This window comes from Rhinatrema bivittatum, chromosome 11, assembly GCF_901001135.1.
Source record: "Rhinatrema bivittatum chromosome 11, aRhiBiv1.1, whole genome shotgun sequence".
In the NCBI taxonomy this organism is placed as follows: domain Eukaryota; kingdom Metazoa; phylum Chordata; class Amphibia; order Gymnophiona; family Rhinatrematidae; genus Rhinatrema; species Rhinatrema bivittatum.
The window spans coordinates 100105502-100131842 of record NC_042625.1 but is presented as its reverse complement, the minus strand read 5'-3'; the positions used below and the strand labels follow the sequence as shown (position 1 = coordinate 100131842).

General features: G+C 45.8%; 1 protein-coding gene across 2 annotated transcripts in view; it reads left to right on the top strand.

The window, feature by feature from the left end:
- Positions 1 to 402: 402 nt before the first annotated feature.
- Positions 403 to 26341, top strand: part of SPOCD1 (SPOC domain containing 1) — a 61417-nt gene continuing 35478 nt past the window's right edge. Inside the window, exons 1-4 of one of the 2 annotated variants that reach the window (XM_029571914.1) lie at positions 403 to 2773; positions 14302 to 14448; positions 14714 to 14837; positions 15264 to 15411. In XM_029571914.1, the coding sequence (XP_029427774.1) occupies positions 698 to 2773; positions 14302 to 14448; positions 14714 to 14837; positions 15264 to 15411 (2495 nt within the window). In that variant the 5' untranslated portion in view covers positions 403 to 697. Of the gene's footprint in view, positions 2774 to 14301; positions 14449 to 14713; positions 14838 to 15260; positions 15412 to 26341 lie in introns of both variants that reach the window. The other variant, XM_029571913.1, reaches the window with a different exon arrangement.

The window sequence follows — 26341 nt, the reverse complement described above, 5'->3', positions numbered from 1 at the left end:
TCTTTTCAGGTGAAGAGCAAAATAGAGCTTGAAAATGTTTTAATTTGTTTCAAACTAATTGGAAGAATTTTACGACCCAAATTCACATTTTCAATCTTTGAAAAGCTAAGGGTATTTAAAAACGGGCACCAGTGCGGAATAAACTGTAATTGATTGTAGCCCACTTACCCCTCCCTCCTCCTCCTCCCTATCTGCCGCCCCTCGCTCCCCTCCCTGCACGTGCGCTGACGCATCATCGCTTCCCCTCCGCCAGGCGCAGGCGCGGGAAGAAGGCGGGAAGGGCGCGCACGGGCCGAGAGCGGCGCGAGGGAGGAGTCCGCTGGGCAGCCGTTGAGTGTAAGGCCGAAGAGGGGGTGGGGTGCGGTGCATTGTGGGATTTGTAGTGCTCGCTCCCCTCTTTGCCTCGCAGGCCCCTGGGGCCCCCGGAGTCTGTGCTGAAGGGAGGGGCTGGGCGAGTCTCCTCCCCCCCCTCTCCCGCCCAGCGCAGGGACCGCAGGGCGGCCTCGCAGTGATCCCTAATAATGGGATTGGCACTGTAAGGAGAAAGGCCGTGGGAGAGCCTCCTGGCGGGAGGGATTGCTGAGTGCACGGCCACGTGCTGCGCCCTCCCGGGCTCCCTTCTCTGCTAGTAATTTGGGACTTAAGGGACCTTGTCCTGGGATTGTCCGAAGGCTTGACCTAAGGTCTCACCAAGGAGATGAGACTGAAAGAGAAAGGCGCTGGGAAGAGAAGGCAGGATGAGCCGAAAAGGCTTCAGGCTGTGGGGAGTGAGCCGCCATCCCCGTCCGACAGGAATAAGCCACCTCCCGCCAAAAGCTCAAGGGGAAGGACAGAGAGGCGCCTGCCCCTCACGCCTCCATCTCTGGAGGCGATGAAGACCCGAGCGTCCAAAACCAGAAAGCCGAGGTCAGCCCGGGACAGGCAGGAGGAGGAGGAGGAAGGAGAAGGAACCGAAAAGATTGGGCTGGCACCCGGTGATACCGCTGCCTCGCGATTAGAAAACAACAAACGTGCCGCCTTCCTTCCTAAAGAGCCTTCAGAGCAGAAGGTGGCGTCGACCAGCGGGTGCAGAGGATCAGAAGCCGGGCTGCCGGGTGCAGGCGCTAAAAGCAGAGGCGCCGAGAAAGAAGGAGGCCAGCGTCAGCAAGAGATGGGCAGGGACAAGCAAGTCCCGATGAAGAAGAGCCGTGGAGAGAACAAGGCTCCAAACTCTGCCCTCTCACTGCAGGCGGTGGCTGTGGCCTGCAAAGAAAGTGAGCCAAAGGAACATCACTCAGCAAGCCAAAAGGGAACAGAAGAGCCCCAAGCAAAGGAAACGGTGGCCAGGAAGACAGATCTGGTAGATACGTTTGCAGACGAGGCGTGTGGCATTGTCCCTCCTGCTGAATGTGCAGGTTTTGGTGAAAATCCTAGAAACGTTCAAGAGAATGAGAACCTGGAGATATGGAGGATAGAGAGACTATCACCTAACCTGAATTGTCCAAAAGAAGGGAATGTGCCTATACAACAATGCAGCCCAGATACCACCAATGCTAAAAAACTACTCAAGGTGGAGCCTTCCCAGCAGGAAGAGACCCCAAGCCACGCAAAAGTTGTTTCAGAAGATTTTTCAGATATAATTGAGCAAGGCATTTTCTTCAGGTTTTCCAGCTTCCTTGGAGTTGAACCTTCTGTATCCTGTCTCAATTTCCCCAGAGGAGAAGAGTTGTTGCAGGCACCAAGTTTAGGCTTGGTTTCTGAGACCGAAAATAATGAAAGGCAGGCCCTTCCCAGCAAGATATGTAAGAAGATGAGCATGCACAAGAAACAAATAGATAAGGGGGCAGCCTGTAGTGCTCCACCAGGACACCAGATTCCAGCAAAGCTTGCTTCTGGCAAGCTGGGAGAACCTTCCTCTAGTAGCAGTATTCTGTTAAATGAAACTAGCCAGGAATCCAACTTTAATATGAGCTCTGCACAGCCAGAGGAAACGGCAGCACTAACCATTTCTATAGGAGGTTCAGTTGCAGAAAGTGAAGCTGACTGGAACTCAGAATCCAGTGTCAGAAAGCAGTCAGCCTCTTGTTCGTCCATGTTGTGCTCCGACCCTTTTGTTTCTCTCTGCCCACTGAACAAGACTGTGACCTGGAAACTCAGCTACAAGGAGCCTGCTGCAGAAGGACCAGTAGTAGTGGACCCAGAACTGTCAACCCCAGCACCAAACCCCGAGGTGAATCTTATGGAATCCTCTCGTCATAGCCTATCAAGCTGCAGGGTGCTTGCCACAGCTTCTCACTCCTTGCAAGAAGCTACCCAGAAGCAACCAAATGTCAAAGAACGAGATGCATCAGACACACAAGAGGATGAAGCAACCGGCGGCAGCTCCAATTTGATAGCTGTTACTCAGACCCTAAAGCTTGTGAACATGGAGGAGGAACAAGTCTGTCTGAATGGTGACAAAGCTGTGCATCATCTGCTTTCTGCCTTGAAGCCTGCAAACAGCACAGAATTGGTGCAAGTTCATGAGTCTGGAAGGGTCACTGCTAGAAATGACCTGTACCCAGTGACTGCTGAGAGAGGGAATGGTTCTCTAGGGAGAGCTGATACGGAGAAATCACGAAGGGCAGATGTGAAAACTTTTCTGAGTTTTATGTCCCCGGTTGCTGAGGATACGGGACAGACTGGAAGCCCTGAGATGCACAGTGGCACAGCACTGGGTTATCTGGAGCAGCTCAGAGATGGAAATGTCTTTAGCACAGAAGAAACATGGATGACCAACACAGATTGTGCACAGGTATGTCTGCAACTTTTTTTATGTATATATTTTTCTTAAAATATGTGTGTAGGGAATTTGATGAGATGCACATTCTCTGTAGGACAACAAATATTCCTGTGTCGGACATTGTAGTTTTCCTTATACCTGTTCTCGCCCTTCCTCCTGTAAGTCCAATTACATTTATCTTTTCTGCACTTTGTTATAAATCTAAGTCAGATGTAGAAGGGGATACCTTGGATTTAGTACAATCCTAACCAGCTAAGTGGACCTTTCGTTTTATTTTTTTTCTCTTCTGAAAGTTTCACATGAAAGCTATGCCTCACTCAGCCCGGGAGCGTCGGGCTGGAGAAAGGCTAGTGATGGAAGGAACAACAGTAGCTCCTGTATTGGGCCCAGTGGATGCCCACATCAGGCTATGATTCCGGGTGACTCAGTAATATCACTCTCCCCGGCAGTGAGAACCCCGCCACCATAAGAGCAGTATCCAGTGTGGAAAACCCGTCCCCTTTGAGGGGAATCCCGGAACATCGAAGATACCACTCGCGGAGGGGCAGATGCCACACCAAGCAGAATCTAACATTATTTTGATATTGAGCCTATAGTTAGACCGTCTGTATTCTCTTTAGAAACCGTATGGGATACTTTAGTAGTGATTAATAAAAATCTTACTTTATCTTTAAGACCATTGGTAAAAGGAATAGAAAATGTCCATGCTAGAGTAAATAATGTAATGGCTGATAAGGTTAAAAGAGATCAGGCAGTAGAGTCAACTAAGCTAGAGATAAAGAAATTGGGTGAACAGAATACATTGCTAATAAAAGAAAATCCATGTGTGGCAAGGAAAATGGAGAATCTTGAAAAGCGTATCAGAAATAAGAATTTAAGGTTGCTAAACTTTCCCAAGTTACCAGAGATTTCTGCAAAAGAAATGTGGAATAAATTACCACTGGAATTTTTAAAAAATTCCTCAGCAAACTTTGCCACCATTGAATCAAATTTACTCTCTTCCTTGGTGAAGAAAAAGAGAAGGAAAAGGATCAGGGTTTTCAAGAGATTTCTCCTTTGAATGTATGAGAAATCCTGGAATCATCTCATGTAGGGGAGGCCCAACCGGCTACAGCTAGAGATTGGGTCTTAAGGCCGTATTTTAGAAATATTGAGGAAAACTTCTACCAGTTAAATGTGAGAATTTTTCCAGATGTCACAAAAGAAACACAAATAAGAAGAAAGCAATTTACATTAAGGTTTCCATGTAAATCTTGCATATTCTATCAAAATGTTAGGTATTGTTTCTTCCGACCCTCGCCGTTGACAGAATTCATTATGGATAGAACTGAGGATGAAGGCTTGGAGTTAGGGATAGTTCTCCATATAATAAAGTAACTCCCTAGTTAGGAAGGTACTTACCGTATTTCCTTAATTTTTTTTGTATAGGTATTAATAACCTTTTAGTAATTTAAGGTAAACCCCTTCTATTTGAGGACTTTGGAAAATTATGGTTAAAATAGTTTTTTTCTCTCCATTATAAAATGTATGAAATTAAGAATAATTTCTGTTAAACTATATAATATGTTATATATCAAGAGGTACTTGGTTATGTAATGTGTAAAACTGATAAATAAAATAAATCTAAGTCAGATGTATTATTTTTGCTATTGAAGAACTGCACCCAGGTAGAATAGTTCAAATGGAGCCTCCTAAAAAAACCCGATGAAGCGTCAGGTGGTGATATAATTGCATGGTAGATCCACCTGATGCTTCATCATTTATACTTTAGGAGCCTCCAGTTCAACTCTTCCACTGGATGTCATTGTGTCAGAAGCAAAAATAAAGTCAGATTCTTAGACTTATGTTTATAACAAAGGTAAAGCTGAAAGAGACAAAGAAATCAGGATTCTAAAAGCCTAAGAACATAAGAAATTGTCATGCTGGGTCAGACCAAGGGTCCATCAAGCCCAGCATCCTGTTTCCAACAGTGGCCAATCCAGGCCATAAGAACCTGGCAATTACCCCAAAACTAAGAAGATCCCATGCTAATGATGCAATTAATAGCAGTGGCTATTTATTTATTTATTTAATTTATTTAAAAACATTTCTATATCATCTTTCAAAAGCGAATAGCTGACCAAAACGGTTTACAATAAAATATAAAATAAGCAAGAGTTGTTTTTTTTTTTTTTTAATATAAATAAAATAAAATAAGATAAATAAAATAAAATAGGAGATAGTATCAACTAAATTAAGTAAATAAAATAAAATAAACTGAAAACAGTAAAAACTATAAAGCAAAAATAGTAGAAGTAGGAAAAAATACAATTAATGAATTCATTAAACCCTAAATCTAGTAATTATCTCCTTAATAATTAAAGTTAACTATACTAAATTTTACAAAGACAGAATGAAGTAAAAAATCAATAAGAATAAAAATCAAACTGATGAGTATAATTGATTAATAGCCATTAATGGACTTCTCCTCCAAGAACTTATCTAAACCTTTTTTAAACCCAGCTACACTAACTGCACTAACCACATCCTCTGGCAACAAATTCCAGAGCTTAATTGTGCGTTGAGTGAAAAAGAATTTTCTCCGATTAGTCTTAAATGTGCTACTTGCTAACTTCATGGAATGCCCCCTAGTCCTTCTATTATCCAAAGTGTAAATAACCGATTCACATCTACCCTTTCTAGACCTCTCATGATCTTAAAGACCTCTATCATATCCCCCCTCAGCCATCTCTTCTCCAAGCTGAACAGCCCTAACCTCTTCAGCCTTTCCTCATAGGGGAGCTGTTCCATCCCCTTTATCATTTTGGTTGCCCTTCTCTGTACCTTCTCCATCGCAATTATATCTTTTTTGAGATGCAGCGACCAGAATTGTACACAGTATTCAAGGTGCAGTCTCACCATGGAGCGATATAGAGGCATTATGACATTTTCCGTTTTATTAACCATTCCTTTCCTAATAATTCCTAATATTCTATTTGCTTTTTTGACTGCTGCAGCACACTGATCCGACGATTTAAATGTGTTATCCACTATGATGCCTAGATGAAGTGCAGCTCATGCAGAGCAAAGGGACTTTTTGCCAAGGCAAGCTCTGTCTGTCAGAGCTTGCCTTATATAGGAAACGGAAGGAGACGTCATCAGGTGGGGCCACCGGAGGCCCTTTAAAACTGTGAGAGCGCCGCACATGCGCGCCTAGGGGTGGTGACCGGTCAGGAGGGACGGCGATAGCGGCAGTTCGGCGGTGTGCAAGAGGGAGCTCGGCCCCGGAGAGGCTGCCGAACCAGCAGCAGGGCAGGAGGTAGGCAGAGTCGTGCGACCGGGCCTGGTATCGGAGAGTGAGAGAAACCAACCGCAGTTGTTTGGCCTGCCTTCCACCATTTTTATGTGTGGAATACATCTTTCCTGGGCTTCCAAGATGGTATTCTTGAATAGTGTCCATGCCTGATGTAAAGTCTTAACCTTTCAGTTCTTTCCTAACCATTTTTCTCATTTTCTCATAATTTCCCTTTTGAACATGAAATGCTATCGCAGTAGATTTCCTTAATGTCCTCCCTCCATTTATCAAGTCAAATTTGATCGTGTTATGATCACTATTGCCAAGTGGCCCCAGCATTATTACATCTCACACCAAATCATGTGTTCCACTAAGGATCAGATCTAAAATAGCTCCCCCTATTATGGGTTCTTGTTCCGGCTGCTCCATGAAGCAGTCATTTATTTCATCCAGGAACTTCACGTCCTTGGCATGTCCTGATGTCAGTGGCCAGGGTAATTGAAGTCACCCATTATTAATGTTTTGCTAATTTTGTTTGCTTCCCTAATTTCTTTTAGCATTTCATAATTTTTCTGTTCATTCTGCTCATGTGGCACTCCCACGTTATTCTGTTCTCCACTACATTTTGTCTCTTGCAGAACTTTTATCCTGTTTGACTCTGCCCTCTTTAACATATAGCACCACACCTCCCCCAAACTGAAGCAGTAATTGGATCCTGGTATCAGTGTCCCATTGGTTATCCTCCTTCCACCGGGTCTCTGAGATGCCAATTATATCTGTCACAGATGTGAGCCCTTCGGCTGTGACATGGTTGATGCAACCTAGCAGGCAAACCCGCTAGGCCCACGCCGACAGTAGGTGGACTTGCTCTTATGGGAACTGGAGCTTCATCTATACCAGCCCCATTCCCTGCAGGTTAAGCCCTTGGGATCCAGGGGCCAGCAGGGTTTAGGCAAAAGTCCCATAAGGAGCAGTCAAACAAAAGTCAGGATAAGGGCCAAGGTCAGGGCAGGCAGAGGTCCAAGGAGTAGGTTTCCATAGCAGAGGTCAGTACCAGGCGGCTTGTGAGGGAGAGTCAGAATCCGTAACAATCAGGCCAAGGCAGACAGGACGGACACAAAGGACCAAGGCAAGGCAGGGTGGACTGGGCAAGGCAACAGAGAGGCAGGGTAAGGCAGGAACAAGACCAGGAGGCACAGCAGGACAATAAGGCAAGGCAGGAGGACCTGTTGCTGAGCATAACTGAGCCTTAAATGCCCCGGACTGGCTGATGTCGCAGAAGAGCAGCGGGGCAGAGTTCTCTCCCCAGGGCCGCACTGCATTCGCACGTGCCTAGGGAGGCCAGGAGCTGAACCAGCGTGATGGTGTCCTGGCCACATCGGAGGAGCATGGCGTCAGGCCCGGGCAGGAGGCATTCTGAGGCGAGTGCCGCCGTTACAAAATCTATCTCTTCATTCAGCGCTATATGTTCTTATTCTCCCCTCTTATTTTTCAGACTTCCAAGAAAACAAAGAGGTAGGCGATCTTTGATAGCCGTCAGGATAAACACAAAAATAGATGCCTTGATCTTTTTCAATTGTTTATTAAAACAGAGACGTGTTCACAAATTGCCCGACTCAGGCCGAGGTTCGCGGTTCAAAAACCGCTGCCTCAGGGGCTACAAACAAACCAAAAATAAATTAACATTAGTATCTAAGAACAATAAACAAATTAGCAACATCTTTCAGATCTTATAAATATTAAAAAGTCATTATTAAAAAAATAAAAACTTTTTAAATCCTTCACTAAGATCTCAGATATTGATAAAAAACATTAATTAAAATTTAAAAGATGTAGATTCCTAAAATGATGACAAAAGTTCAATTACATATCAAACATACCCAGAAAATGTATTATCCATTCCTGCTTAAGAAAATAATATTTAACAATATATCCACTTCTCAGCAGGTACAAAGATAAATTTACCTTAAACATTAAAATTAAATAATAACAAAAGTACCCAGAAATTGTTTTATCCATTCCTGCTTAAGAAATTAATATTTAACAATATATCTACTTCTCAGCAGGTACAAAGATAAATTTACCTTACGCACTCCACAGTCGGGAAAAAATCTCAGTAGTGTATTTCTCTTCCAATATACAGTCAGTGATTATCAGCAATGCTTAAAATAACTAGAGAAAATATAAGACAAACTTAAAAACTGAAATCTCATCCCAATGCCTGCCAGGCATTCTTAATATATTCCTGATGGTAAAAAGGCAGAGAAACCAGTTAAAACAATGCTAAATGAAATAAATAAAATTTTTGGACATCATGTCTTAACATAAATCAGACATCCAAACATATGAATGAACATATCAATGAAATAAATACAGCTTCCTTTTTGGACATCATGTCTTAACATAAATCAAACATCCAAGCATATCAATGAACTGTACTCATTATTTAAATTTGTTACAAATAGTGATAATAATAAGCAAATAAACACATAACATGCCATTGAGGGTATTACAAACATATTTTAACTACTCTTTACTTTCAAAACATGGTGATCACTTGCCAAATATTTTCCTTAACATTTAAAACTCAGGTGCACTAAAAAGGAGAGGAGGAGATCTAGACAAAATGTTATTGCAGATAGAGCAGAAATACATTTATGAGTTTGACACAATGACACCAAATGGTTTAAACATGGAAACAGATCTATCTGTATTCCTTTGATCTGTATTGGCTGTAATAAAGTATATGAGAAAATTCTGCTATAAACCTATTTTTCAATTTAGATTAATTCCAAGTTATTTGGCAATATCCAGTATTATTACAAATTATTGTTTAAATGGCATTGAAATCGGTAAAACATGCTATATGATATTCCATTTATGATTTTAGATATTTCATCCACTGCATTCATTTAATTGTTTTTAAAAAAAACATGTTTTTACAATAAATTATATTTTTTTAAAAAGTGGTGATATTTACATATCATATGTAATTTTTCTTATAAATGATTTTCATGTTTTTATTTTTTTTTTACATGCCATTGACCAAATTACTAGCTCTCTCTCTGAATCGGATGTGGTTCATTCATACGATGTTTTACAAAAGAACACACCCACTTAGTTGATTGGCATCTGAGGAAACGCCCACTGAATTGATTACAATCGTTTTTTTCAAATAGTTTAAAGAATTTAATATCTAATAGACTTTTTCTGCTTTTTAGATTGAATTTGAGGTTTGTTAGAAACTGGGATAAAATAATTTTATTAATCTCTGGTCCCGATTTTTGGCGCCAAAATTGGCGATTTAAAATGGTGGATATCCAGCGCTGAGCTTAGCTTTAGCAGAGACCTGGAGTGATGTGCTGTTTGCAGAAGGTAAAACGTCTTTATTTACTATATTTTAGCACTTTTTAATTAGATTTTTTAGCGATTTGAGTTATGAAGGGCATCCTTCCATGAACATAACTTTGTAGTTTTAATTAGAGTTTTCTGCCGTTTTAGTACATCGTAGTGTCTTTTGCCTTTTTAGTGCACCTGAGTTTTAAATGTTAAGGAAAATATTTGGCAAGTGATCACCATGTTTTGAAAGTAAAGAGTAGTTAAAATATGTTTGTAATACCCTCAATGGCATGTTATGTGTTTATTTGCTTATTATTATCACTATTTTTAACAAATTTAAATAATGAGTACAGTTCATTGATATGCTTGGATGTTTGATTTATGTTAAGACATGATGTCCAAAAAGGAAGCTGTATTTATTTCATTGATATGTTCATTCATATGTTTGGATGTCTGATTTATGTTAAGACATGATGTCCAAAAATTTTATTTATTTCATTTAGCATTGTTTTAACTGGTTTCTCTGCCTTTTTACCATCAGGAATATATTAAGAATGCCTGGCAGGCATTGGGATGAGATTTAAGTTTTTAAGTTTGTCTTATATTTTCTCTAGTTATTTTAAGCATTGCTGATAATCACTGACTGTATATTGGAAGAGAAATACACTACTGAGATTTTTTCACGACTGTGGAGTGTGTAAGGTAAATTTATCTTTGTACCTGCTGAGAAGTAGATATATTGTTAAATATTAATTTCTTAAGCAGGAATGGATAAAACAATTTCTGGGTACTTTTGTTATTATTTAATTTTAATGTTTAAGGTAAATTTATCTTTGTACCTGCTGAGAAGTGGATATATTGTTAAATATTATTTTCTTAAGCAGGAATGGATAATACATTTTCTGGGTATGTTTGATATGTAATTGAACTTTTGTCATCATTTTAGGAATCTACATCTTTTAAATTTTAATTAATGTTTTTTATCAATATCTGAGATCTTAGTGAAGGATTTAAAAAGTTTTTATTTTTTTAATAATGACTTTTTGATTTATTTATTTATTTATTTAACACCGGGATTCCTGTAAATTTTACATATCGTCTCGGTTTACATTGTAACTGAAAAACAGGCATGTGAAATGCAATTACAGAGAACAGGGCATAAAACTTGGATCAGGTTACATGGGGAGAAACTTGGCACATAATTACAAGGGGGGAGAGCAAACGCAAATTGATATTAAAAGGCGCATAATTTAATATGAGAGGAATAAAGCTATGGGGTAGCTGAAGAAGAGTAGGGTTACTAAATTGTAAGGGTGGCATGAATGGAGAGTTGGCTGGTGTGATGGGGTTGTCGTACTTAGAATGCTTGCTCTAAGATCTGAAAGATGTTGCTAATTTGTTTATTGCTCTTAGATATTGATGTTAATTTATTTTTGGTTTGTTTGTAGCCCCTGAGGCAGCGGTTTTTGAACCTTCTAGCATTTGCATACAGACATTTCAAAGTATAACTTTTGTTTTGCATTAACAGTCTGCTTATCTGTTGACAGGGAACTTTGGGATCTTTTTGCTCTGCCTGCTCTTCACTTAAGACCGCTAGGTTACGTTAGCATTTAATGCAAGCTCTGTATCAGGATGCCCTAACTTCTCTTTTCTGTTAGTATCCTTCAAAGGTAAATAGTTCCAAACCATGCACTTCTGCACGACTGTCGGCTTTCCCCCATCATCTGGTTTCAAAGCTGCTCTGTGCCAGCAGCTTGGTTCCACTCTGCTTAAAGTGAAGCCCATCCCGCCAGAATAGGTTTCCCTTTCCCCAGAATGTTCCCCAGTTCCTAACAAATGTAAAACCCACTTTCCTGCACAGTCGTCTCATCCATGCATTGAGACTCTGGGTCTTGCATTTAGAGCGGGGAGCCATTCTAAGAATGCAGCCCTGGAGGTTCTGGATTTCAGTTTCTTACCTAAGAGCCTAAATTTGGCCTCCAGAACCTCCCTCTCGCACCTTCCTATGTCATTGATACTCACATGTGTAATGGCAGCACTCTCTAAAATCTTATTTAGGTGGCGCATGAAAACCGCTACATTTGCCCCAGGCAAGTTACCAAGTGATCCTCATGCTCACCAGTCACACAGCTATCAATATTTCTAATGATCGAATCATGCACTATAGTGGTCGTCCTAACCCTTCCCTCCTGGGCACCCAGCCTTGGAGACGCATCCTCGGTGTGAGAGGTTTCAGTACGTATCCAGATTAGTCCAAACTCCTGGGTTTTGCATCCCTGCCAGCAGATGGAGACAGAGAAAGTTTTACTGAGACTCTGCCACTATTCAGGAAAGTATTCTTTTTCTTTTATTCCTTGTTGGGGGCAGTAAAGCTTGTTAAAAAAAAACTTTAAAGAATTTTTAAGATAAAGAGATAAGAGGTGACAAACTGAGAGCTGTGTCTGTGTGGGGATCAAGGTTCCTGCAGCTCCTTTGGGTACAGTGCAACAGACCAGGAGGCTTCAGACGGTAGCAGGGGGGACGGGGACGAGCCTGTTAGACCGCGGCAGTGTGCTGCAGCGCTCAAGTGCCGCTTGACTGAAGTTGGGACCATTCTACTATGTCCTTGAAAGTCTCCACTATATCTCTCTATCTGCCTCAGGTCTGACACTCTGGCCTTCAGAGATCAGACTCATTCTCTGAGAGCCAGGAGCTCTTTGCACCGGGTGCACACATTCAGCACCTCACCAACAGGTAGATAGTCTTACATGTGGCACTTGGTGCAGAAGACCTTGGAGTGATAGCGCTTGACGATCTCAAGGTAGCGAACAGAGTGACAAGGGCTAAAGGGATGGTGGGCTGCATAGAGAGAGGCCTTTGATGTGGCCTCATCTAGAATACCATGTTCCATTAAGACGTAGGATAGTAGCAGTCCTGAAAGAGGCAACCAAAATGAGGTGGTGTCTGCACCAAAAACTCTAAGAGATGAGAATCTAATTATATATAATCTATAGGAGAGGAGAGGTAGGGGGATATGATGCACAAGAAACAAACCTTGTCCAGTGAGAAAGAAACTCTAGAACTAGGGTTTAAGATATGAATCTCCAGGCGGGTAGACTCGAGAACAATGTCAGGAAATATTTTTTCTCAGAAGGGGTAATAGATACCTGGAATGCCATCTTGGAAAAGGTGGTGAAGACAAAAATGGAGACAGAATTCAAATGGGCATGGGATAAACATAGATGGCTTCCTAGTAGCAAGAAGAAGGAAATAAAGAACTAGGGATAACTTGTGGTAACTTTCCTGCATGGCGTAACCTGCACAGAGCGGCAATTAGAACCCTAAACACTTTCCAGGGCAGACTGAACGGACCATTTTGGTCTTTTTTGTCATTTACTATGAAACTGTGTTAGATGGTGCAGAAAAAGACCAAACTGCCCTATCCAGTCTGTGCAGAGTGTGGTATCACACGGGGGAACAGCGGTACATGTGCATGTCATCAGTGCAAGTGCTATGTATGTTTTCCCCATTGAGGTTTTTCATTTTCAGAAAAAAAATAGTTACAAGGCACGTGTGAACGAGAAATCCTTATAATCAGTGTCATACAAAGTTCTGTAATTTTGTATAAATGATTTTTCTCATGCTGTGAGAGACATAACTTGCTGTCTGTACTAGCGTATGTTGCAACGTATTTTCACTGATGTATTTCTGGAAGCCTTATTAAATATTAATAGTTATATTTTCTTCATGTCAAAGGATGAAGAGGGACCCTTTGCCTATCAACCTTTTGGTGCCAAGCTTATGTACTATGTATGTTTCCAGTTTCAGTTTTTCTGTCTCTAATTTTGCATGCATTATCAACTCTGAACAGTTTGATAAGGATGACAATCAGCTTATGGAAGGCATGCACTAAGAATACTGACACCGGTAGACCTATGTTATCCTTAACTAATGCTCTGTACGTGTTACGCAGCAAAGGGGGGAACTGTCAGGCTTGCTTTTCATGCCTTGCCATGTGGGTTAGTGGTGGTGAGAGGAAGGTTGTGTTTTTTGGAAGCCCGACCGGAGCTAGTATCCGGTCGGGCAAGGTATTGTGGGGCCCGGGCCAGCGCGAGCAGGGTAGGGCAAAGTGGGGGGGGGGGGGAATAGGGCGTGCCGTTGGGGTCAGCGCGCGGACAGAAGGGAAGGGGGGGGGGGGAAGGAGGAGAACGCCGTAGGGGGCGAATTGATTGGCCACCAGGGCGCGTTGCTAAGGCAACGATCGGCCCTGGTCGGCGCAGGGGCAGCACGTGGGGAGCAGGGAAGGGAGATCCTGAGCGCGCGTGCCTGCAGGGGGATTCGTGCGGCAGAGCAGCGGCGAGAGGAAGGGTTTTCGTTCCCGCCCACCCTCCCGATATCGATAGATTTGTTTTCATGGTGGTGAAAAGTTTAGGGTTGTCGCAGCGGGGGAGGGCGGTTGGCCCGAGCCATAATGTTTGTTATTGTTACACAAAAGGGGGTTTCAGCTCGAAGCAGACGAAGGTTGACAACTGGGGGCTGTTGTCAGCGGTGGGGGGCTCCTTGCTGGTAAGGCGGCGGGAGACTCTGGGCCTGGCTCCTTGCAGGTTGGCGGCGGGAGTCCACCCGGGTTTGGCTCCTTGCAGGCAGGTGGCGGGAGTCATAACCCGGCGTGAGAGGCCGGAACATCGAGCCGGATGGCTGGTATGGACTGTCCTGCCGGGGGAGCGGCGGATGGTTGGGGGGCTGGAGGCTGAAACCGTGTTGCATTGTATATTGTATATGTTGGCTCGGGCCTGTATGTCAATAAAGCTGCGGCCTTATTTCATCCAGCTAATGTCTGTTGTGAATTATTGTGAGATGGAAGGGGAGGGGGAACGAGTGTGGTCACGGGTGCCCATATTATCCTTGCTTGTGTTGTTTATTAAACAAGCTTTTGTCTTCTCTGCAGAATATGGTTGGAGCAGCTTGTAGACTCCATGAAGCCTTGGACATTGCAGTAGGACAAGAGGAGCTCTGCAGACTGGAGGAGCTGGAGACTGTGTCGCTTGAGAATGAATCTGAACCAGACCAGGCACATTCCCCTTACCTGGATGAGGTAGGGGTAGATCCCACGCCATCTCTTGCCTGGGTAAAGTGTGAGGATCTGCCTTAGGTGGTACTAGATAGCTGAGGTGCCTCCAACAATGGGTCAAGGTGGAAGTATCCCAGAGTGACCTCATTTCAATTCCAGGACTCCTGGAGCAAATTTGCTTGTTGTGTAACTTTCCTTTTTATATTGAGCTGCCTTCAAAGTAAAGTTCTTTCTCTTTGTTTTTTCATTCTCATCTGTTGATACCTGTCTTCTGTTATTGGGAAACAAGATGAACAAAGGCTGTGATGACACTTTTTCCTGCAACAAGGAAGCAAAGCTGCTTCTGAGGCCGTATGGTGCTAACTTGTTTTTTAAAAAGCCAGTGAAGTCAGTCCTAAACACCGACACACAAGGTAAGTTATACTGGGCTTAATAGTCCGTCCCACTGTCTCTGGAGCACACTGTATATATCATGTTATGTAATTGTGTGATGTTAGAATGATAAACTTACTTTATGGAGCATCTTCCACTTAAACATGTCATGAAACATTTTATATTCACAATCAGTTCATAGATTCTTTCAAAATTTCTGAAACCTTCACAATTGGCGCTACTGCTCATAACTTTCAAACCTGTGCTAATTTATTCCCTTTTCGTGTTTGTTACCATTATATGCACACACATTTTCTGTCATCTTACTATGAGATAGCAAGAGAACACCAAGGAGGCTGTTCCCTGGGATTTTATATCTCTCAGGTCTTTATCAGTGTAATTAACCCCCACCTCTAGAGAGAGCAGCTGATTGTTTTTAATTAAAGCCTTCTGTTTTGTTGAAGAAGGTGTTCCAAAGGAGAAGAAACAGCCAAGAGAGAGGAAAAGAATGCTTAGAGACAGGTGTCTTTCCTCACCTGAGGTGCTGCCAGTGCTATGTGAAGAGCAGGTGCGAGGGACTGCTGTTCAGACGCTGTATGATGTTTTGCTGAAGAGGTGAGGTCTGGCCTTATTCACTCTCTTTTGCATGTACCTCCTCTGTAATTTGATTTGTAATCATTTCACATTTATCAATTCTGTTTTTCCACTTTAAAACCATCCCTTCCACTTCTGTAAAAACTGAGCAAAAGTATTTAAAATTTCCCTGTACGTACCCAGATCAGTCCAGACTGCTGGGCTATGCCTCCCTTCCAGCAGATGGAGACAGAGAAAAACTTGAAGAGCATCCTCTCTTAACCTGGTGTGCCACCTGCATCTCTTCAGTATTTCTCTGTCTCCAGCAGATGGAGGTGGTGCAAACCCTTCGGTCTTGCCCTATTCTTAGGGGTTAAGGCAATCTTTAGTGAAAGAGAAAAAAAAAAGAAAAGAGATAGGTTCAAGCAGGACAAACAGGCACAACCTCCCAGGGGGTAGGCAGGTCCTACTGGGGCCATTCCCCTGGTAATGGGTTTGAGGAGCTGGGGTTGGTGACCCTGCGGGGCTCCTGAACGGCAAGGCGCCCGGGGTGATTACCAGTGGTCCAGTCCCTCCCCCCTTTATCCCCGTCCCAGTCAAAAAAAAAAAAAAAGGCAGCCTGTCAGCCTTCTTTGTTTTTTTAGCGGCTGCTGCGGCTGAAGTAAGTTTGACAAAAAAAAGTTTCAAGGTCGATCGGGCTCCGGGTTGCTTACGGGCAGTTTTTTTCATTTTTTGGTTTGCTGAAGCGACGTTTCTCCGGTGCTCCGACTGCAGTCGCGTATTCTCCTCTGTCCCGTCGGCGCCTCCCCGTGCTTCCCCTGCCGTGTCCGACGTGCTGTGCTGCCTGTGGGGTGTCCGTTTCGCGGCTCTCCCGCTCAGGGCTTTGTGTTAGGTGCCTCCCCGGTGGGGAAGGTACCTCGGATAAAGGGCCGTGGTTGACAGCTAAGTCCCATGGTGCAATGAAGAGATCTGCCTCTCAGGAAGCTCAGGCTGATCCATTCCCACTGAGCGCGGGAACGGCGGCCATCTTGACTTGTTTTGCAGATGCGCGGGCCAAGGCATCGGGGGGAGGGGATCTCCCTCCCGATTTGTCTCCGATTCCCGGCAGTCCTGAGGACCTTTTAGATCCCTGCCAGGACTTTTCTGAGGGTGAGCCCGATCCCCTGGTGGGGGAAAGGAGCGGCACTAATGCCTTCTCATTGGATTTTGTGCTTTTAATGCACAAAGCCTTTCTGGCTACCCAGGCTCAGCAGAGCGGGGCTTCGCAACAGAGACATCCTGAGGAGCCTCCCCAGAAGATTCCTAGGTGCCTAGAATCCCAGGGATCCCTTTGTGTGAAGAAGCTGCGGGGCTCCTCGCTCCCAGACGGGCTCGCCATCCCGGAGACGGCAAGCGCTGGTGCTCCGGACCCGCTCGTGGTTCCTTTGCCCCTGCTGGGGGCGGATCCAGATGAGTACCTAGGGAAGGTGACTCCTTTGGAAGGTGATGACCTGAAGATTGTTCGCCTGTTCCACAGGGAAGAATTAGACCCACTTATCTCGTGGGTCTTGTTGGAGCTCGGGGTGGAGCTTCCCCAGGAAGTTTTGCCCCAGGATTCGATGGACCCGGTCTTGGTGGGATTGATGATCTGGGAATGGGATGTGCCAGAGGCAGGCCTGCGAGTGGGTCGGGCTATGGACAAACTTTATCCTTTTCCCAAAGAGACCCTTGAGCTGTTGAAGTTCCCTAAGGTGGATGCCTCATTGTCGGCGGTGACAAAGAGAACCACAATCCCGTTAGCAGGAGCGGCAGCCCTCAAGGACCTCCAGGATAGAAAACTCAAGGTTCTCCTAAAGTGGATATTCGATGTTTTGGCTCTGGATATTCGAGTGGCCGTTTGTAGTAGTTTCATGCTCTGGACAGACCTCCGCTGGGTACAACAGTTATTGACTTCCAGAGACCTTCCACTTCAGGAATCAGCACAGGCGGAGTGCTTGGAGGCAGCGGTTGCATATGGAGCGGATGCCTTGTATGGTCTTTTGCATATTTCCTCAAGGAACATGGCATCTGCAGTTTCTGCGAGGAAGCTCCTGTGGCTATGCAATTGTTCGGCCGATGTCTCTTCCAAAGCCCAGTTTAGTGCGTTGACTTTCAAGGGGAAGTTTCTCTTTGGCGAAGATTTGGAGCAGCTGATTAAGTCCCTGGGAGAGAACAATCTTCACAAGCTCCCGGAGGAAAAGCCTAAGCCTTCCAGAGGCTTCCTCCCGGCCCATTCTTGTTTTCGGGGACAGCGGAGATTCCGTCAGAGCAGGGCGCAGACTTCGGGTCAGAGGCAGCCTGTGAGCAAGCAGCAAGCCTGGTCTCATTCTTTCGGGGCCGTAGGCCCTCTCGCGACAGGGTTGCTTCCGCATCGCTTGGAGCCAAGTCCTCTCAATGAGATGCGGTTGGCCCATCCCTCGGTTCCTCGTGTGGGGGAACGGCTGTCCAATTTCTACAAGGAATGGGTCAAAATAACCTCCAATCAGTGGGTTTTATGCATCATAGAATATGGCTACGCTTTGGAATTTGCTCGGCCTCTCCAAGACCTTTTTATGGTTTCCCCTTGCGGCTCTCGCATGAAAGAGCAGATCATTTGACAGACCCTCGACTGGCTGAGCTCTCTGGGAGCTATATTTCCCGTTCCCCAGGCGGAGTGGAAGAAAGGGCGCTACTCAATCTATTTCGTGGTCCCGAAGAAGGAGGGGTCCTTCCGACTGATCTTCGACTTGAAGAAGGTGAACAGGGCACTCAAAATTCCACATTTCCAGATGGAGACTCTGCGCTTGGTCGTTGCGACAGTCCGCAGCGGCGAGTTCCTGGCTTCCCTGGATTTAACAGAAGCGTACTTGCACATAGCCATCCGCAAGGATCACCAGAAGTTTCTTCGCTTCATGATCCTTGGCATGCATTTCCAGTTCTGTGCCCTGCTGTTCGGTCTGGCTATGGTGCCTCACACATTCACCAAGGTGCTCTCAGGAGGGCAGGGGTATTGGTTCACTCATATCTGGACGACTGGCTCATCCGAGTGAAGTTGAGAGCCCTTTGTGATACAGCGGTCATCAAAGTCGTGAGTCTTCTGGAATCTCTCGGCTGCGTTGTCAAATCAGGCCAAGAGCAACCTCCTCCCATCTCAGATGCTGGACTTACTGGGAGCCAGGTTCGACACCAGTGTGGGGAAGGTGTTCCTCCAGCCAGACCGGATCACCAAATTGACGCAGCAGGTCTGTCGTCTCTTGTCGCTTCCATGCCCCAAGATCTGGGACTACTTGCAGGTCCTCGGTTCCATGGCGTCCACCCTGGAGTTGGTCCTGTGGGCATTTGCTCGTATAAGACCATTACAGAGAGCGCTACTCTCCCATTGGGATCCAAAGTTGGAGGAATTTCAGGTCCCCTTACCTCTCACAGATTCAGCCAGGTCCAGTCTTAGCTGGTGGCTTGTCTTGGAGCACCTGAGTTGCAGTGTGGTCATCAGAGGAGGCAAACTGGTCTATCAATCGCCTGGAGACCAAGGCAGTTCGGTTGGCGCTGCGGCACTTCCTACCACTGATACACAACCGGGTGGTCAGAGTCCTGTCCAACAATGCGACAACGGTGGCCTAATTCAATCGTAAGGGTGGCACCAAGAGTCAGGCAGTGGCCGCCGAAGCGGAACAACTTATGGCCTGGGCAGAGAGGCATCTCGCCCTTCTTGTGGCATCCCACATCGCCGGAATCGACAACATACAGGCGGATTTCCTGAGTCGGCAGCGGATCGATCCAGGAGAGTCGGAACTTTCTGACAAAGCAATGGACCTCATCTCTCGCAAATGGGGGCCTCCCCACCCTGACGTGATGGCTACTCAAAGAAATGCCAAAACTCTGTGTTTCTTCAGTCGCAGAAGGGAACTCAGATTGGAGGGAGTCGACGCGCTGGTACTTCTGTGGCCGACCAAAGTACTCCTCTATGCCTTCCCTCCCTGGCCTCTGATCGGCAAGATTCTCCGACGGATAGAGGTCCATCTGGGGAAGGTAATTCTAGTGGCCCCGGAGTGGCCCCAACGGCCGTGGTTTGCGGACCTGGTCAACATCTCGACCCCTCAGGAATTGGCTGATCATCTGTGGACATCCTATCCATTTAAATGGACCGCAACTAAGATAAAATATCTGGGCATCTATCTAGGAAACCAGAAATCCAGTTAAACTATCCTCCCTTAATGACAAAAATTTACAAAGATCTGGAGGAATGGGACCGATACCATATCTCTTGGTTGGGGCGATTAGCAGTTATAAAGATGAACGTCCTCCCATGGATCTTATATTTGATGCAAACGTTGCCAATTGTAATACTGGCTAAAACTCTTGATAAATGGCAGCGTCGATTGCTTAAATTTTTATGGCAGGGTCGCGAAAGCGAAAGCGACACTCTTCTTACCTAAAAGGCAGGGGGGAATGGGGATGCCCAGCTTACATTATTATCAAGGAGTGACCTAACTTAAAGCTGCACTTGAATGGCACGCCCTCAAAAGACAGAAACCTTGGGTACTATTGGAACAGGTGTTACTGAGTCCCCTACCTATTACCGCATTATTGTGGTAACCACGCTGTACGTGGCGACACTTACCGGCCACTGTTTGGGCTGCTCTCCAGATTTATTTATTTAACAACTTTTTTTATACCGGTATTCGTGGGTACATCATATCGGTTTAGATGTGGGAAAAGTGGCAATACTGTCTGGTGGGGGACAGAACCTTCTTTTTAAGTATGCATTTATTCCATCATCTTGCCTTTCAGCCAGCTACCCAAGTGCAGGCTTTCAGGAGTTGGATAACGAATGATATAACACAACTTGCAAATGTTTGGGAGCCGGGGGCCATGCTCTCTTTTCAGTCTATATGTGATAGGTACCAATTAGGCCCGAATGAAATGTTTAGATACTTACGACTAAGACATTTTATAATACAAAATAATGTAATGGCGGACTTTACACAGGGAATACCCCCTTTTGAAACGCTGTGGGTAAGCACATCTCAAAAATTTATGTTTTACTGACTAGAGGCTTTCAGATGGATGCTGCTCACATTAATGCATGGGAATGGGACTTAAAGATCGGGTGGCTGGCGGAAGACTGGAAACAGTTATTTTTGCAAATGGGGAAGGGATTGATCTCAGCTCAACACATTGAAAATGGATATGAAATGTATTTTCAGTGGTATGTCACGCCTGACAAATTGCACCATGTGAATCCGAGACTTTCTGACTCTTGCTGGAAATTATGCCGAAGGAAAGGAACTTTCTTGCACTTATGGTGGGACTGCATCAAAATACAACAGCTATGGCAAGAGATATCGACATGGCTCACTACAGTTTAAAAGAGCCCAATCAATCTTACTCCCCCACAAGCTTTGTTGAGCCAGGCAGTTCCAGGATGGAATAAACCGCAGAACTATTTCATTAAATATGTGGCGACTGCAACCAGATGTTGTATTGCTAAACTTTGGAAAGACACGAGGGCGCCCACGCTACAGGAAGTCCAGCAGTATGTATTAAGCATGCACACTCTGGGAAAGATTACTGCATTTGAACACAAGACGATCTCCAATTTTTCTGCCATTTGGTCGAGCTACGAAACCTGACTGACAACTGGACATCCATGAAACGACTTGCTACATCTCCGTCTTAGGATATTAATCCAAATCTTTGTGCCTTATGTATCCAATGGCTGTATGCTGACACATACCACTCATTTGACTTAAAGTTTACTGAAATATGTGGGGGGGAGGGGGGAAGGATGTGTCGGGATTGCTTTATTATTATTATTGTTTTATTGGTTTCTAAAATGGTTAAGACATTACCCATCGGTTAAGATATAATATTTAATACTGTTTTATTCAACACTATATCTTTATATCTGTACTGCTCGGGCACTCGGGTACAGTTACTATTATGTTACTATTTAATATTTGCCAATAAAAGTTCATAAAAAAAGAAAAAAAAAAAAGGTTTGCCAGCTCACACGCGTTTTCGTGGCCAAAGGCATTTCTGTCAGAACAGAGTTTTATTTATTTAAATTTATTTAAAAGCTTTTCTATACCGTCATTCATAGTTACATCACAACGGTGTACAATATGTTTATATCTTTAAGATATTCACAGAGTCAGACTTCGGGGAGGTCTCAACCTTGGTCGCAATCCTTTCGTCGGCGCAGGGCCAACTGAGAGGGCTCCAGCCAGGGAGCAGGTGGTGCCATGTCCTCACAATGAGACGCCGCCGGCCCACTCCTCGGTTCTGCTTATTAGGGGTTGGCTAGCTCTTTTTTACCAGGAGTGGGTCAAGATCTCATCGGACCAGTGGGTTCAAAGCATCATAGAACACGGCTACGTGTTAGTTTGCTCGACCGCTCAGAAACCTGTTTCTAGTGTCTCCCTGTGGGTCCCCCACAAAGATGCTCGTTGTTCAGCAGACCATCCAGAGGCTCCAGAGTCTGGGGGCCATTGTTCCCATTCCCCACGAAGAACAAGGGAAGGGAAGGTATTCCATTTATTTTGTGGTACCAAAGAAGGAAGGAATTTTCCGTCTGATTCTGGATTTAAAGAAGATAAATGTGGCTCTGAAAGTGCCCAGGTTTTGGATGGAGACTCTTTGGTCTGTCATTTCGGCAGTGTGAAAGGGAGAGTTCCTGGCTTCCCTGGATTTGACAGAAGCATATTTGCACATTGGGATCCGTAGGGACCATCAAAGATTCCTCAGGTTCATGATTCTTGGACAGCATTTCCAGTTTTGCACGCTTCCGTTCGGCCTGGCCACAGCCCCACGAACCTTCATCAAGGTGATAATAGTAGTGGTAGCTGCCCTAAGGAGAGAGGGGATTTTGGTTCACCCCTATCTGGACAACTGGCTAATACAGGCGAAGTCGGAGGAATTATGCAATCAGGAGGAAGAGACAGTGTTGCTCTGCCTGAGATCCCTGGGCTGGATTGTCAACCTGGCCAAGAGTCATCTAGCTCCTTCCCAGGTTCTGGAGTTTCTGGGAGCTTAATTCAATACTCGTGTGGGCAAAGTCTTCCTCTCAGAGGAGAGGGTTCTGAAGCTGCGAGCCCAAGTCCGGAACCTGTTTCAAACCCGAGTGCCCAGGGTCTGGACTACTTGCAGGTTCTTGGATCCATGGCATCGACCTTGGAGCTGGTCTCGTGGGCTTTGCACATATGAGACCTCTGCAGAGTGCGTTGCTGTCCCATTGGAACCTGTTGTCGGAACAATTTCATCTTCCACTATCACTTACAGAAGTCGCCAGGTCCAGTCTTTCACGGTGGCTTGGTGAGAGCATTTGGAACTCGGTGTGGACCTCGAGGTGACTCAATGGATGGTGGTGATGACCGATGCCAGTCTCTCAGCTGGGGTGTGTGTGGGCGCAGGCGATGCAGGGCCAATGGTCCCAGGAGGAGGCGACTTGGTCGATCAATCGCCTGGAGACAAGGGCGGTGAGGTTGGCTCTGGCGAGCTTTCTTACACTCCTGCGCATCCGGGTAGCCAGAATCTTGTCAGACAATGCAACGACGGTGGCTTATATCAACCAGCAGTGTGGAACCAAGAGCCGTTCGGTAGCTCTAGAAGCAGAGATGCTGATGTCCTGGATGGAGTGACATCTGACAATGCTAGCGGCATCACATATAGCGGGGACCTCCAATGTGCAAGCGGATTTTCTTAGCTGTCAACAATTGGATCCGGGGAATGAAAGTTGTCGGAGAATGCCATGGACCTAATCTTCCACAAGTGGGACCGGCCTCATGTGAACCTGATGGCAACTCAATTGAATGCCAAGGTGCATCACTTCTTCAGATGCAGAAGAGAACATGGGGCGGAAGCTGTCGATGCGCTCATTGTCTCTTGGCCCCAGGAAGTTCTCTTTTATGTGCTTCCTCCATGACCCCTGGTAGGCAAGGTGATCAGGAGAATAGAAGTTCACCCAGGCCAAGAGATCCTCTTGGCTCCCGAGTGACCGCGTCAACCATGGTTTGTGGACCTGGTTAACCTGTTGATGGACAGACCCCTGCGGTTAGGTTATCTACCAAATCTCCTGTGACAAGGTCGTATATTTTTTGATCAAGCGGATCACTTTTGTCTTCCGGCCTGGCTTTTGAGAGGAGGCAGTTGAGGGTTATCCAGAGGATGTAATATCTACTCTATTGGGAACTCGGAAGCTCTCTACTTCCATAGCATATATTTGTGTTTGGAGGTTCATTGCAGGAGACTGATCCTTGCTGAGCTTCGGTGGCCATGGTTCTGTCTTTCTTACAGAGAGGTCTTGCAAAGAGTTTATTTTTTAATTCTTTGTGGGCCCAGGCTGCAGCCTTAGGATGTTTAAGTGGCAAAATTCATAGTTCCGCTCTCTCGGCTCATCCGGATGTGATGCATTTTCTTCGAGGAGTGAAGCATTTGCGACCACCTATACGTAGAGTATGCCCCTCATGGAGCTTAAATCTGGTCCTTAAGGGTTTGTGTGAAGCACCTTTTGAACTGCTTATTTGAACCTTTTGAACCGCTTAAGAAAGCCTCATTGAAGGATCTGACTTTGAAAGTGGTGCTCTTGGTAGCGATTTGTTCAGCCAGGAGAGTGTCTGAACTTCAAGCGTTGTCGTGTAGGGAACCATTCTTGAGAATTTCGGATTCCGGAGTCTCTTTGAGAACAGTTCTGTCTTTTCTACCGAAGGTAGTATCATCCTTTCATCTGAGTCAATCAGTGGAGCTTCAGCCTTTTCAGAATCAGAGCTTAATACTTCTCATGCAAGGGAACTGAGATGCCTGGATATCAGGAGAGCTTTACTGTGCTATCTGGAGGTTATGAATAGTTTCCGATTGTTGGATCATCTTTTTGTATTGTGGCATGGTGCAAAGAAAGGGCAGAAGGCTTCAAATGCTACTATAGCGCGTTGGTTGAAGGAGGCTTTCAGTTCTGCCTATATCTGTCATGGTCGCCCAGTCCCGGAGGGATTAAGGGTTCATTCTACACGTTCACAGGCGGTTTTCTGGGCGGAATGTCAACTGGTCTTGCCGCAAGAAATTTGCATGGCGGCTACTTGGAAGTCTATACACACCTTTGCTAGACACTACTGGTTGGACGTCCAGGCTTCGGACGTTTGCAGTTTCGGTGAAAGTGTCCTTCTCGCGGGACTCTCGCAGTCCCACCCCGATTAGGGAAGCTTTGGTACATCCCAGCTGTCTGGACTAATCCGGGTATGTACAGGGAATGGAAAATTGGTTCTTACTTGCTAATTTTTGTTCCTGTAGTACCACAGATCAGTCCAGATGCCCTCCCACTGCAGAGGTTCGGATTTTTGGGTGAAACTGTAGGTGAGGAGAATCCGCTCAGTCTAATTTTTCTGGCTTTTCTGATGAATGGCATAGGTTCTGAAGATTCCTTTTAGAAAATTATTCAGTTTTTAAGTTTTTCCTGATCCTCTGCTCGTTCCTGGGGATAGGTTTAGAGTTAATCCATATAAAGTTGTTTGTTCACTAAGTTTTTCTGCTTGGGTACTGATAAATACTGAAGAGTAGCAGATAGCACACTGGGTTATAAGGCAGTGCCTGTGAAACTTTCTCTGTCTCTATCTGCTGTTACATAGGGCCTCGGAAGGCCTTGCATTCTGTTACATAATGGGTGTTTTAGTGTGCCCTTGGGCCTCAGCCCGACCCCAGACGGATCCAGGACAGAACCAAGGGTTGACGGCGTGTTCCAGCATGGCGTGACTACGGTCTTACCCTCTGCCGGGCCTGCAAGCTCCCAGAACCAACAACATGATGATGTTGGTAGGGGAACGGTCCTCCGACTGTTCCGAGCCCTTTTGGACCTGCCGCTTGGATCGGCATGGAGCAGCAGGCTGGCCTGAGGATGAGGACAGGCGGAGGCCTTGACATGAAGACATGACACCAAGGTTGATGCAACGGCATCAAAGACGAGGGTTGTTGAAGACATGACACCAGGGCTGTTGAAGACATGACACCAGGACTGTTGAAGACATGACACCAGGGCTGATGCGAAGACATCACCGACCAGGGTCGATGCGACGACATCACGGACCAGGGTCGATGCGACGACATCAGAGACAAGGAATTTGATGAAGTCGAGACGAGACGAGAAGCTGGGCAGGAGGACATTGGCACTGTCTCTCAGGGCGCCCTACTCAGCCCACCTTCCCGGGTGGACCCAATGGGCTGGTCGCGGATCACCCTGTCCCAATGCGCACCCTACACAGCCCGAGGAGGCTGGTCACAGACCAGGCGGAGAGCAGGACAAGTGCAGGGAAGAATCCAGCCGAGGCAGAACTTCGACGACGGAGCCATATGTCATCCGGAGCTCCACAAAGGCTGGCAGGACAAGATGGCTCAGGAGCACAGGAACGAATTCCACCTGCAGGCCACTCCAAGCTCAGGAAAGACGTCATCTGAGGGACCAAGGCCTGAAAGGACCAGAAGGCTCAGGAGCGCTGAAGACATAAGAGCAGGACACCAAGGAACTAGGAACATAAGGAAGCAGGATGTCCGAAGAAGAGACACCAGGACACTTGGACGGGGACCTCAGGCAATCAAGACATGACGTGACGAGAAGACGAGACGATGAGGAGCTCCACGAAGAAGACCTGACGGAGCTCTGGCAGGCAGGAGCCTCCAGAGTGAAGTAGCTCTGGTGCAAGGCCAGGAACAATGACAAGACCAGTCCTTTTATAGGGCTGCAGCAGGAAATAGTCCATAGGTGGGGCCCAGGGCATATCCGGCCATGGGCCCTTTAAATATATAAGAGAGGCGCGGCCGCGCGCCTAGAGGGAGCAGGAAGAAGCTGTGCAGGACCATGGACAGTGGTCCTGCCGACGTCAGCACACAGAGAGCAGGGCTGGGCCAGGACGCAGGCCTCGATGACGGCAGCAGCTCCAGCAGCTGCAGGAGGCCCCAGGGGCGGCTCCAGCCCCTAATCCAGGCCGGG